The sequence below is a fragment of the Cyprinus carpio genome, chromosome A1 (genome assembly GCF_018340385.1).
Source record: "Cyprinus carpio isolate SPL01 chromosome A1, ASM1834038v1, whole genome shotgun sequence".
NCBI lineage: Eukaryota > Metazoa > Chordata > Actinopteri > Cypriniformes > Cyprinidae > Cyprinus > Cyprinus carpio.
The window spans coordinates 36,437,867-36,451,601 of record NC_056572.1 but is presented as its reverse complement, the minus strand read 5'-3'; the positions used below and the strand labels follow the sequence as shown (position 1 = coordinate 36,451,601).

At 36.0% G+C, this 13,735-nt stretch overlaps 2 protein-coding genes across 2 annotated transcripts in view; both read right to left on the bottom strand.

Moving 5' to 3' along the window:
- LOC109071892 (B-cell receptor CD22-like) overlaps positions 1 to 4,335 on the bottom strand; it is a 35,413-nt gene extending 31,078 nt beyond the window's left edge. Inside the window, exons 1-5 of the mRNA XM_042764788.1 lie at positions 3,961 to 4,335; positions 3,750 to 3,819; positions 2,748 to 3,086; positions 2,402 to 2,650; positions 1,380 to 1,631 (exon numbers count right to left, since the gene is read on the bottom strand). Coding sequence (XP_042620722.1) covers positions 1,380 to 1,631; positions 2,402 to 2,650; positions 2,748 to 3,086; positions 3,750 to 3,819; positions 3,961 to 3,975 — 925 coding nt within the window. The 5' untranslated portion in view covers positions 3,976 to 4,335. The remainder of the gene's footprint in view (positions 1 to 1,379; positions 1,632 to 2,401; positions 2,651 to 2,747; positions 3,087 to 3,749; positions 3,820 to 3,960) is intronic.
- A 1,885-nt stretch (positions 4,336 to 6,220) lies between these two features.
- Positions 6,221 to 7,431, bottom strand: LOC122147020 (GTPase IMAP family member 9-like). Its single transcript, XM_042767831.1, has 2 exons — positions 7,401 to 7,431; positions 6,221 to 7,253 (listed from the first exon to the last, which is right to left on the bottom strand). Exons 1-2 carry the CDS (start codon positions 7,429 to 7,431, stop codon positions 6,658 to 6,660), a joined length of 627 nt encoding a protein of 208 aa, XP_042623765.1. The 3' UTR covers positions 6,221 to 6,657.
- Between the last annotated feature and the right edge of the window lie 6,304 nt (positions 7,432 to 13,735).

Genomic DNA, 13,735 nt, shown 5'->3' with positions numbered 1-13,735 from the left:
TCACATCATTATATGACGATTATACCAAAATACAACCACCACTATCTAATGACTTTTGATCTTTGCTTGTCTGGCTGTTCAAATCCAGTTATAACAGCAAAAATTTAACATAATATTAAGAAGTAAATGGTCAAGAGCCTACCTGAGGTAAACACTGAGCACTATGATGGTGACTTAAAAATATTATTTTCTTCTTTGGTAATTCTGCTTGTTAACATCAGGTGTGTTCAATGATGGTCAATCACCACTCAATGAATCTCTTGATTACCTCATTAACTTTAACAGTACTTCAGTGTTACTTTTAACTCTCTGTAGTGTGGATACATATAGGCTACGTCTACTTTAATCTGGATACATTTGAAAACGGCGTTTTCGTTTTAAAACGCTCTCCGTCCACACTAACATTTCAAGCGTGTTCCAAAAGTGTCTCATCCACACAGAAACATCAGAAAACGTTAAATTCGCTTTCTGCGCATGCGTAAAGCCTCAAAAAAGCTCACTGCAGATTATACACATGGAACAGACATGAGATGTTTTCATGCAGTTTTTCTGACAGGAAATTTTATATATTTTATTTACCAAAAGAACTCACCATTCACTGACACGTCCAGGTCCCACACACTCACGATTGTACATCTGATCTATAACGCAACTCGCGATTGCGAGTAAATTTGCTTTTATCTTTGCAGCACTGTGATATGAAGAGTGTACAAAGTAACACATCTATAGCAATAGTGTGAAAGTGCATAGCACATAACGTGCACAATACCAGTATAAACATGGATATCTATTGGTATAATATGAGTCACATGACTAAACTTGCGTCATCGTTTTCAAAAGCCTCGGTTTTCACAGTCCACACTACAACAAGAATACAGTGTTTTCAAATTTATCCCCTTTGGAGAGCGTTTTCAAAAAGCTCTGTTTTCCTTGATAAAAACATTGTCTCAGTGTGGACAGAATGCCAAAACGGAGAGAAAAAGATGCGTTTTCATACTAAAACGTATTAGTGTGGACATGGCCATAGACACCCAGCAGTGTTAATTTGACACTGGGGATTTTGCTGTGTAGTTTTTAACTGTTATACATGCATGTGTGATAAAAAAAAGTATATTTTAACACTGCAAACATACAGCAGTTATTTCTGAAAGGAATGTCTTACCAGATGTACATCATGAAAGCACCGGATGCTTCACCGAGTAAAAAACAGCAGCAACAGCTAGAGCTACTGACGAGAAACATCTGACTGCTGAAATACAGACAAAAACACACACCGTACTGTGTGTTTAACAGGACTAGATACCACAAAATATATTGACAAATAATGAAGGAAGCAGGTGTGTGTGGTTAAAATATAGAATATGATTCATAAAACTCACACATGACGTTTAAAGTCACAGCATCAGAGTATTTCTCTCCATGTTCATTGATGGACTTGCACTTGTATTCTTCACTGTGATCAGAGCTGATCTTTGAGATGCTGTACATTCTTCCAGATCCTACAAATGTTCCTCCTTTAAACCAGCTGATTTCTGCAGGAGGGTTTGGATCACTGCTGCAGCTCAGAGTCACTGAATCTCCCTCCACTATTACAGATGGACTGATGGACACTGAGACACTGCTGGGTGGATCTAAAACAGAAAAATACAAAACATTAACAAATTTGGCATCACATAAAACTTATGAATAAGAGATTTCTGATTCTCCCTCCTTTATTTCTCCAGATGGACTGATGGATATCACAGGATTCACTGGAGGATCTACAGGTGTCTGGTGAAAGTTTTCATGGTATATTCTGTATTTATATGCATTTTTATTCATTGACAAAACACTGCATTTGTAAACAGTTTCCTTCTCAATCTTAGAAATTATATTTTTTTTATTTTTCTTTTAGAGACTGTTGAAAATTAAGTCCCAGTATTGCATCATATTTTCTGATTGGATGTTAATGTGATTGACAGTTAGTTTGACCCACCCACAAGAAAGACAACATTTTAGTTTCTTACAGTCCTGTCAAAAAAAGTAAGTGTTTGTTTCTATCTTTTGCTTACACGCTTAACAAATATTTAACTTAACTATTTAATGAATTTTCCATCAGTTTGGATTACATAAATTAATAAACTTAATGTGATTATGTGTCAGTCATACATAAATGAAACAGGTAATGATTAATGATTAATTAGTACTTCACAATTCCCCAGTGTTAAACACTGCTCTGTGTTCATGTGTTTCCACAATACAGATTATTAAAAGCAGTGCTGTTAATGAAATAACTATATGACTTTTGATTTTGGAGAAATGACAAGTGCTTTCACAAAACCTACTGACCATTTATCAGAGATATGTAATCATGACAACTTTCAAAGTAAAATATTAAGAGAAAACATAATTCTGGACTCACACGTGACACTGAGATGAGCAGCAGGAGAGATGTAACTGTGTCCATGTAGAGCACAGTTGTATCTGCCTGCATCCTCTCTTCTGACTGACTGCAGCAGGAGTTGATTGTTTCTGTCTCTTCTCTCAGTTAATGGCTGTGAGTTTCTGTACCAGATGAATGTTGCTCTGTCAGTCAGATTGCAGCTGCTTTTACATGTCAGACTGACATTATGACCCTCTGTCACTCTCTCAGGAGCCTCCACCTGAAGATCTGAACACACACACACATTATATCTAGTGCTGCTGTCATACACTGATTATTATTCAACATAATGCACAGAAGAAGAGCTCAGCCTCATGAAAGTCACCTGTGACAGCAAGAGTCACTCCTGGAGCACCAGTCCATTTATCTATATCAGTGATGAATCTGAAACAGTACATGTGTTGGTCCTTCTGTGTCACATGACTCAGTCTGATGGTGCAGTTCTGCTGTTTGTCTTCCAGATACTGAAGCCTCTGACTGTATTCAGGATCCTCAGACAGATCTGGAGTCTCTTTACCCTTTACAGGGTTTTTGGTCCAGAACACTTTCTTGATCTTATATCCAGTAGGGTATGTATAAGTGCAGCTCATTATCACTGATGAGTTCTTTAGTGCACAGATGTGTGAAGGACTGTAACTCACACCCCAACCAGCACTAGAAACCCCTGAAACACAGAATTCATCAGGAGGAAAATGTTGTTTTATCAGCTACAACAGAACATGAACACAGAAACTCATTACAAGGAAATATAAGCTAATTTTCTCAGAATCTAATGAGTGATAAATGATGTGAAGTTCCTCATCAGCTTTTATGAAGGGTGTTGCAGAAAAGCAGAAATAAAAGCACAGAGACAAAGGAGTGAAAAGAGAGAACCAGGAAATCAGCCGTAAACAACACGCTGCACTATCAAATGATGAAAAACAAGACTAAGAAAAAAATCTAACTTGATTTATTAACCAATGACATCAAAATGTGGGTTAGTTCACATTAATCAGATCTGAGCTCATCTATGTGCTACTGAACTATTTAACACATTCACTTCCGAGAACGTGAGCTGAAAATATTCAAGTGTTACACTGACTTTGGTCCAATCAGATGCTCTGAACAATGAACACGTCCCTCCTAAACCACATGACACTGACTAGCAAATAACAGAAGACTACTGGATATTTATAAAAGACACAAGTCTGACGTTTCTCATCTAAACTTCCTGTTTAAAAGGAAATATGTGAGAACAGGACTGAAGAAAGTGCTTATCAGCCGCTCACCATGAGGCCTTAAATAAACACATCAGAGTGTTTGTAATGTGAATGTAACAGAGACTCACCGTGAATCATGAGCAGAAAGATCAGAGGAAGACGAGGAGCCATTCTGACCGACATCAGCGTCAAATATATCTATAATACAGCATTAATCAGCACTTATACACTCATGAACAGTACATGTACATCTCTCTATTCTTAACATTTCTCACGTTAAGACACGTATATGAGCAATAATCATCAGTTTTCATTGAAGTATGAGTGTGTTTGTCTTACCGTGTTGAAGCTCATCAGATCAGCAGCAGCCAAATGACTGACTGTTTTATCACGTGCACTTTAGCTTTATTGGCTTTGTTTGGTTAACACTTATTTTTATTTTTTTTACACAGTTGCAGAAATATGAGTGTCCCTCCCTCAACAAGAGAACAACATTACTGGACTTAAACTACAGAAAAATAGTGCTCTTTTTCTTTAAGTTAATTTAAATACATTTACTGACGATGTTTAGAGAACAAGATTGTGTATCCAGACTTTCTGCTGGATATTTCCCATTTAATAATAGGCCTATGATGCTTTTGCTCTCAGAAAGAGGAAACTTTTTTCCTCTTTTGTCTGTCGCCCCCTGCTGGGCATATGCGATTATTGTATCACGTGATTCTCGCTGCTCTACAGCAGAGACTAACAGGTTATCAAAGTATTTTGGGGCCAGGGACCCTTTATAGGCGATAAAACTGTCCGAGGAGCCCCAAATAATTACAGTGATCAAGTATATGCTTACTACAATTTGTACTCTTAGATGATTACATTAATTTGGGTGTTTTATATATATATTTTTTCTGGATTCTGTTTAATGGTTAAATTAAATTATAACCAAAAAGCATGTCTAATTATTGTAAATCATACATAGTATGCAATTTAACCATTTCTTAGGGCCATATGAAATCTGTTTTTATTTTTTTTTCTCAAATGTTTTCTGTTTTAATTACATTTAAATAGTATAATTAAATTGTAATAATCTAAAAGCATTTTTTTTGTCAGTTGAATTGATAAAACTGTAACATTTAATATTTTTGTATCATATTACTATTTTAGTAATATTTTATTATATATAAATTAATTTAAATAGTATAATTAAATTGTAATAATCTAAAAGCATTTATTTGTCATTTGAATTTATAAAACTGTAACATTTATTATTTTACTATTTTAGTAATATTTTATTATATATAAATTAAATTAAATAGAATAATGAAATTGTAATAATCTAAAATCATTTTTTTGTCAACTGAATTTATAAAACTGTAACATTTATTATTTTACTATTTTAGAAATATTCTATACATTTTTTTTTTCTTCTGAAATTCTGTGTTCTGTCTGTTTTAATTTCTCTGGATTTATAATTTAAGACAAATGTATAAAAATAAAACAGTGGTAATCAAATTAAGGCATAAAACATTAACAACATAATATTTTAAAATTGGATCAAATAAAAATGTACAAAAGGAACAAAATAGTGATATTGCTTTAAAAATAAATTATTTCAATTATTAGCCTATAAAAATAAATGTATTATTATTATCAGAGCAGCTCTGGAGATAAAGTTCATGTTTGTGTCGTCATAAAGTTGAGACGACAGACGCTGAAAACACAGTGAATGTGTCGTAGTTGAAAGCACACGTCTGACACAGAGACATGCAGGATTCATATTTAAAAAGCAGTCTTTTGCTGTTTATTATTCACATTTGAGTACAAAGAACAACTTTACAAAAAAAGCAACATTTAACTAAAAATATTACACTTAAAAAAGCACATAACTGATGAAAGGTTGAGGATACAAACACAGTATTTATCGAAGGGTTAATCCACAGACGTAATCCAAAAAACAGGCAAAGGTAATACACAAACAGACAATCCAAACCAAGACTGAGCTCAGGGCTGAGCCTAACAGGGTCCAGAACAACAGGCTGATAATCAAAACCAGCATACAAGGCTTAGAAATGACAAAATGAGACCCACAAGACTTAGCAATGAATGACTGAGTGAACCAGGCTAATGCATTGTGAGCAATCAGGGTTAACGTAACACAGAAAACAATGGCTGATAAGTCTGTGCAAAGGATTGTGGTGGGTGAGTTGGGTGATTGATTGAGTGTGGTTTGTTTGGGATGGAGCGCCCTCTGGTGGCTGTCAAGGGCACTCCAGCTGATGATCCGGACAATAGCACAGTGAAAAAAAATACAAATAAAAGATCAGATTTGAATTATTTAAATAAAAATCACACAGATAAACTTTAGACATTTCAAACATTAAGTCAGGTTAATTTGGCCACTTATTAAAATTCACGTGTCATCTAACTTTTTTTTTTCTCAGACTACTTAATTTTACTGTAACTGTCACTACATTTAAATACTCAAGTCTAACAGTTCTAGAATAAAAAAAACCAAACAAAATAAAAATGAAAATAAAATAGTTATGTTTCTGTTGTTTTTGTTTACCCATGTAACCTTGTATTGCGATAAATACGACACCTACATTTTAGAATAAAATGTATATTAGGCAGAAGCAGGTATATTAGGCCTTCCATCACTTTAAGACCTAATGCACGGATCCAGTACTGATGCTCATATCAGATCTGCACTTCGATGGTTATTATGAGAGAATTAGTGGGAGTGCAGAATTCAGTCAGTGAGGTTTTTTTCCAGTGGATTTTGGAGAACTTTAATCCCTGCTATCCACAATGTCATAAACAGATTTTTTGCAAATGTTTTTTTTCCAGACAAAGACTGCAGCAGCTCCAGCCGCAATTAAAACTCCTGCAGTTATTAGCACTGGTGCTATGACCGGCTCTGCTAGCAGCGAGACACCTGCTGCTATGGATCCTACACTTACTGGTACAGCTCCTGCTGTGACTTTATTTAGGGTTTTCTCTAATTTTTCATTAAAGGTCTTGTTTTTAATCATTTTTTTAAACATCTCATTTGTGTAGTACTCCCACAGGTTTCTCTCTGCAATGTTTTCGATCTTCTCCCAGCAGCTCTGAGACCTGATTGTGATCGTCTCTATCCTGATTGTTGAATGAGTGAAATCTGCCACCGCAGCCGTGAACCAGTGACTGAAGAAAGCTTCTCTCTCTGATATACTCATCTAATGTTTTCCCACTCAGATCATCAGCGTGAGTGAACAGAATGATGGTGTGACATAAAGCATCTTCTCCAATGTTCTTACGAATCCATCTCTCCGTGTTTTTCTCCTCGTCTGTGAATCTGGTGTCCAGTCTGATGACCAGCAGAAACGCATGAGGACCAGGAGCAGACATGTAGACAGACCTCTCTATCTCACCCTTCATTTTCCCTTCTGACATTCGTGTATCAAAAAACAGGCCTGGAGTGTCGATGAATGAGATGAGCCGCTCACCATTCTGTGCTTCTCCTCTCTCACAGGTCTCAATAACTGATCCTGGTGAAACAGCCTTGATAAAATACTCCCTGCCCAGGATGGTGTTTCCCGCTGAACTCTTTCCTGATCCGGTTTTACCCACCAGCACAATCCTGAGTTCAGATGGAACCGATCCTGTCAATCACATGATAATAGACAAAGCCTTTTAACAGTGTTCAAAATAATTAGATTCTTCCAAAGAAGGAAAATTATGTCATCATTTACTCACCATCCACTTTTTCCAACCCACAAAATAAGATATCTTTGAAGAATAATGGTAACCAAACAGTTGACGGCAGCCGTTGACTCCCATAGTGTGGACAAAAATACAGTGCAGGTCAATGTACAATCAACTGCTTGGTTATCAATTCTTCGAAATATTGCTATTATTTTGTGTTCAGCAGAAGGAAAATAAACTCATAGAGGTTTGCACAAGTGGAAGGTGAGTAAATGAAGACCATAATTTTCATTTTTGGGCAAAACTATCACTTGTGGAGTCAAGAAATCTGTAAATATGATTAAAAGATGAATATGAGACAAAACTACAGAATGTCACGTTTTATTATTGGGTGATTCAACACAAAGATGTTTTACCAGCTCAGCACTTTTAGAGTTTCATCTCCCTATCTGATGTGCACTCTAAAAAATGCTGGGTTAAATATAACCCAACGCTGGGTTAAAAAGGGACCAACCCAACAGGTTGGGTTGTTTTTGACCCAGCAGTTGGCAGAGGTATAAAGTCCAGGGGTCAGAAAGTAAAAGTCCTGCCATATGTTTATTCCACCCATGAACTCAGCAAGCTGTTTTAACCAGAGGAGAACCAAGTCATTCCTTTCACATCACAAACGAGTCTCGAGTCAGATCCCAAGTCCTCAAAGAGTTAAAGTTAATGAGATAATTAAGTGACTAATTAAATGAAGATTGTGCATTAGTGATGAACACCTGCTGTTAACAATCAACTTAAACAGAAAGAAAAGAGAAACACAAAGAACTACAACTGACTCCAGGCACAGCCTTGGATGAAATATACTGATTTATTTCTTTTTTTTAAAAGCACACAAGATGCCACCCTAACTGTGGTCAAGGTTTGCTTTAAATTAGTCTCTTGACCCTTTTAATAACTCAAAGTAGTTTGGTTTCTAAGCAATTGCAATATTGTTTCACAGCAACCATTTGTGCATTGCTGAATCAAAAGCTTGAAGTAGCAGAGTAACCTCAATAAACCTCTCTTTGGTTTGTTGTTCAGGTACTGTAGAACTACACACAAAAAAAAAAAAAAAACACTATTAAACAAATGCCACCTTAATGTGTCAATATTGAATAAAAAAAAAGCTATGTCAGCTCAGGAATTTAGCCATGAACATTTATCATACTATCCTCAACAGTGGTGACAATAATTTTTCATATTGCAGTGCATGATGGGAGTTTTTACTATGGTGTTACCCAGCATTCATTGCATCATGAAGCATTTTGTTGATTGTCACCATTGTTGAGATTGGTATACTGGTTCTTGATGTCTCTCTGTGTCTAAATAGTATAGTAGTTTGTTGGTGTATTATATGTATATATACACACACACGTATAATTTTTTTTTTTTTATTAATTCACTATATATTTTAGAACAACCAGTGTTCTGTAGTTTCACATAGTTCTTAATGCAAAACCTGAACATGTAAATGAAACCAGGCCATTTCATGAGGCTTGTTTCATCACATATAAACAGCAAATATCTCATCATTGTAAAACACCACATGCATTTCTAGAAAGAGAGAGATCTAGCGCAACAAGTCAAGGGTCAAGAGCACAACTAAATCAAACACTGATCTCCATGATGGTGGCATCATTTTAACCAATAAAACATCAACATCTGATCCTCTGTAATTTCCAATAACAGCATGTGTTCATCATCAATGCAACAATCATCATTTAATTAGTCACTTATTTATCTCATTAACTTTAACTCTTTGAGGACTTGGGATTTGACTTGAGACTTGTGTGTGACTTGGAAGGAATGGGACTTGGTTCCTCCTCTGGTGAAATCAGCTGCTGAGTTCATGGATGGAGCAAAAATATGGCAGGGGCTTTTACTGTTCTGACCCCTGGGACTACCCACCTCTGGTCAAAATAACCCAACCGCTGGGTTGGTCCCTTTTTTAACCCAGCACTGGGTTATATTTTAACCCAGCATTTTTTTAGAGTGCATCAAAGAAAAATGTCAGATTTAAAATGGACATGACGGCCAACAAAAAAAAGAGGACACTCAATGCATCTTTTTTTGCTTGTAATTAAAACTGAAACTGATGGAAAGGAGAGTGAAGTCGGAGGTCGTGGATGGCAAGCAAGAAAGTAAAGGGGGGGAACAAACGTCCTTAAAGACCAAAAACATTATAAAAATAAATTGTACAGTATGTGGACAATCTTAACATCAGATTATTTTGCAAAAGACATTTTACAGATGAATTTGTTTTTGTTTCTTGATAAATTATCAATTAAAGCAGGGATGCTGCTGTAAAATAAGAAACACGAGAGCTTGTATCTCACCCACTGAACCCTACTTTTTTTGTTCTGCTGACTTTAAAAATTATAACATTATATATATTTAACACACCCAGGCTTTTAAACTTCCTTTTATTCCACTGTTACATCATGTATTTAAGCTATAAAAAATGAAAACTCCTTCAGTGACTCTTCACTAATTATGCCTGTCCAATCATATGTGGCTCCGGGCCTCCGCCACAGAGCTCAGGATTGGGTTCCTTTGTGCTCCCGCCTCTCAATGGGCCGCAATCTTCCTGTGATCTGATACTGAACAAACATAAAAGAAGAAGAACGACTGACCCTGAAGTTCATCAACAACATTATAAAACAAACCTTCCACAAGCTTCCATGAAAACACATCCAAACTAGAACTGAAGAGAGTTTTATTGATTATCTTGAAAAGAGGAGCTGCAGTTCAGACCGTTTACTGACTGGGTGATTCTCATGTTTTAGGATCAAGATTCTTAAAGGAGGGTCTGGGAACGAACCGGTCTGTGGTGGAAGCGAGCGAGATGATGGTCATTGGTGATCAATTTCTGTGGATGATGCTTCTGACTTTGACGTCTCACTTACTGTGAGTGTGTCGTAGAAGGGTCAGGGAGGTCATGTACTTGAGTCAAGAGCTGTGTAGTGGTCTTCACTGGGATCACAGATTCTACAGAGACAGAGAAAGAAAAAATAGGATGCAGGTAATAAAAGCAAAAATGTATAGCCACAATATTCAAAATATAGGATTTTTGTTGTTTTGTTTTTTTTTTTTTTTTGGGGGGGGGGGGGGTAAAAATGGGGGACTTGTCAGGACTGATTCATAATCAATAAATCCTGGAAAGCTTCATCAGGCTTTTAAATGATTGGTTAAAACAACAGACACAAAACAGGATTTGTTTTGTGTTCATGTTATTAGAAACAGTTCAAAACAACGTGTTAAAAACAACATTTACATTTAAATAAGTGTTTTTTATATTTTATTTCTTAAAATCATGTGTCCACATCATTTTGAGGGCGCTGCAGATACAGTTTCAGAAATCACTGTCTAATATGAGTAGAAAAATATGAGTTTTTAAAGGTTGTTTTGGCTGGGATTCTGTTGATAAAAGATCATTTTATTGTCTCCATCATTTCTGTTACAGTTACAGTCTGAAACAGATAAAACAGCTGATGGATTGATTTTACTGCTTCTGTAAAAGTTGTGTTTGAATGGTTTACAAACTGTTTTCACTTCTGTTATCTTCAGTATTTAACACACCTTTGTTTTTCCTGTTAAATCACATCAACAAACATATGGGACCACAGGCATTCAAAATTAATAGAACATATGAATGTTTTAAATATTACTAATAAATCACCCACAAGCTGATCCATTTCCTTCTGTTACAACCAAAATGACTTATAGAATATAAAAGTGCATTTATGACAGTCAGTGCAGTTTCTAATTGAAAACTCACATTATAACCATATGATGATGATGATGATGGAATGATGATGACGAATAATCCTATCCAGATGTTGCTGCGGAAGCACAATCACGGTCCTATCAGCACCAGGATGAACTGAAAGGATGAAGATCAATCATAAATTAACAAACTGATGAATGAATGATGTGAAGACTACAGAGTTGTGTTAATAAAACAGCTTCACCTGTGAAAGTAACAGTGTTCATAACAACTGTTAAAAAGCAAAATAAAAATTATTTATTACACAAAGGAAAGCTGTCTAAAAGAGCATGTATAAACATGGGTTTTTGTTTTGTCTTTTAATATAATGTAATGTGTATTAAAATTAATAATTATCATGGAAAATGTTTCTAAAAGTATATTTAAAAGTTGTCGGAAGTTGAAGGAGAGCTACTGTGTGCTGTAGTTTGTTTATAGCATAATGTTAGTTTTTTAGTTCTGGTGTTTTGTTTAGGCTTCTAAATTAAAATAAAAGTTATATTATTTCGTCTAGATATCCTCGATGGAAAAAAAACATGTAAATTTTTCATGTAGCTATGAATGAACACAGAGCACTTTTTTTTTTGCAATAAAACCAAAGCCTTTTTCTGATTTTGAATTCAGTGTGTGTGGTGCTTCCGCGGCGCCCTCTATTGGCCAGCCGCCACTGCTATTTTATAGTTTTATATTTCATTAATTACATATTTACATAATTATATGCTATTTATATTCAATTGACAAAGCACCGGTCTTTGTAAAAGCAATCTATTCTCTTTCTCCTTCGCCAACCTAGAAAAATAATTGTTGTGTTTTTAGAGACACATTTAAATCTGGTTTTGTTTTTTCAGAATAATGGTTTTAGTAAAAGGACAAGATCCACAAAAGCCTACTAACCATTAATCAGAGATATGTAGCCCTGAACTCTGCTGGCTGTTCAAAGACAATTTTAAAGATGAAATGTCTATTTGTACTTAAACCACATGGTGACATTGAGATGAGCAGCAGGAGAGATGTAACTGTGTCCATGTAGAGCACAGCTGTATCTGCCTGCATCCTTCTCTTCTGACTGACTGCAGCAGGAGTTGATTGTTTCTGTCTCTTCTCTCAGTTAATGGCTGTGAGTTTCGTACCAGATGAATGTTGCTCTGTCCAGTCAGAGTGCAGCTGCTTTTACGTGTCAGACTGACATTAGACCCTCTGTCACGTGCTCTCAGGAGACTCCACCTGAAGATTCTGAACACAACACACACTTATATCTAGAGCTGCTGTCATACACTGATTATTATTCAACATAATGCACAGAAAGAAGAGCTCAGGCCTCATGAAAGTCACCTGTGACAGTAAGTAGTCACTCCTGGAGTGCCAATCCATTGTTCCCTCAGGTTTATTAGTGATGACTTCTCTGAAAATAGTACAATGTGTTTCATCCTTCTGTGTCACATGACTCAGTGCTGATGGTGCAGTTCTGCTGTGTGTCTCCCAGATACTGTGAAGCCTCTGACTGTATTCAGGATCCCAGACAGATCTGGAGGCTCTTTACCCTTTACAGTGTTTTTGGTCCAGAATACTTTCATGATATTATATCCAGTAGGGTATGTATAAGTGCAGCTCATTATCACTGATGAGTTCTTTAGTGCACAGATGTGTGAAATGTCTGTAACTCACACCCCAACCAGCACTAGAAACCACTGAAACACAGGATTTCATCAGAGGAAAATTATGTTTTTATCAGTTACACTGTACCATAAAAACATGATAATACTCTTTTACTTCTTGAAAACAGCAACTCTTTTACAGAAATAAGCTTTTTTTTTTCAAAATCTATTGAATAATATATGATTGAACTTCATCATCAGTTGGCAGAAAAAGCAGAAATAAAAGCACAGAGAGCATGGAGTGAAAAAGAACCAGGAAATCAGCCGCGAACAACATGCGGTGCAGTATCAAATAATGAAAAACAAGACTATGAAAATAATGAAAGTGGATTTATTAAAGGTGTCATGACATGGTTTTTTTTTATTTTATTATTATGGTCCCCTAGATTTTTGCAAATTATAGTATTACTATAGTATTTTTTTTTTTTTTTTTTTTTTTTTTTACTTTTAAATCTAGTGAATTACGACATTTTTCCCACCCTGATTTCTCTCATCTTTTGATTCAAACAGTGGTTTTTTTTTCGGTTGTTTCCCCTTTAAGAGTTCAGTGTTTAACACCTTGCCGTTATTAATTGGTTAACGACATTACCATGCCTAGCGCCAGATCAATTATTACCATCCCCAGCCAGAACATTTGTGGATTGAGCGTAACTGTTTAGTAGCGGGTGATGCATTCCGAAGCGATGGCTCTTGCAATGATAAACCTTATATGTTTGAGCACATCTGCGTGGCATTGTAATTTTCCTGTACACAGACCCACACTCGCTGTCCCGTCGACTGAACACTTGTGAGGCGCGCGGCGCGACAAAACGATACGAAATGAGCGTAGTTGGTCTTGCTGGAGGCGGTCATATGCAAATGGTTGGAACCTCCTTCGCACCGTGACGTCACTTCTTACCAGGGATCCAGAACGAGCTGTATTTAGAGCTTGATTAAATAAATGGCTCGTTTATAATGGGAGGACGTCTTAAGCTATGAAACTTGCAGGACG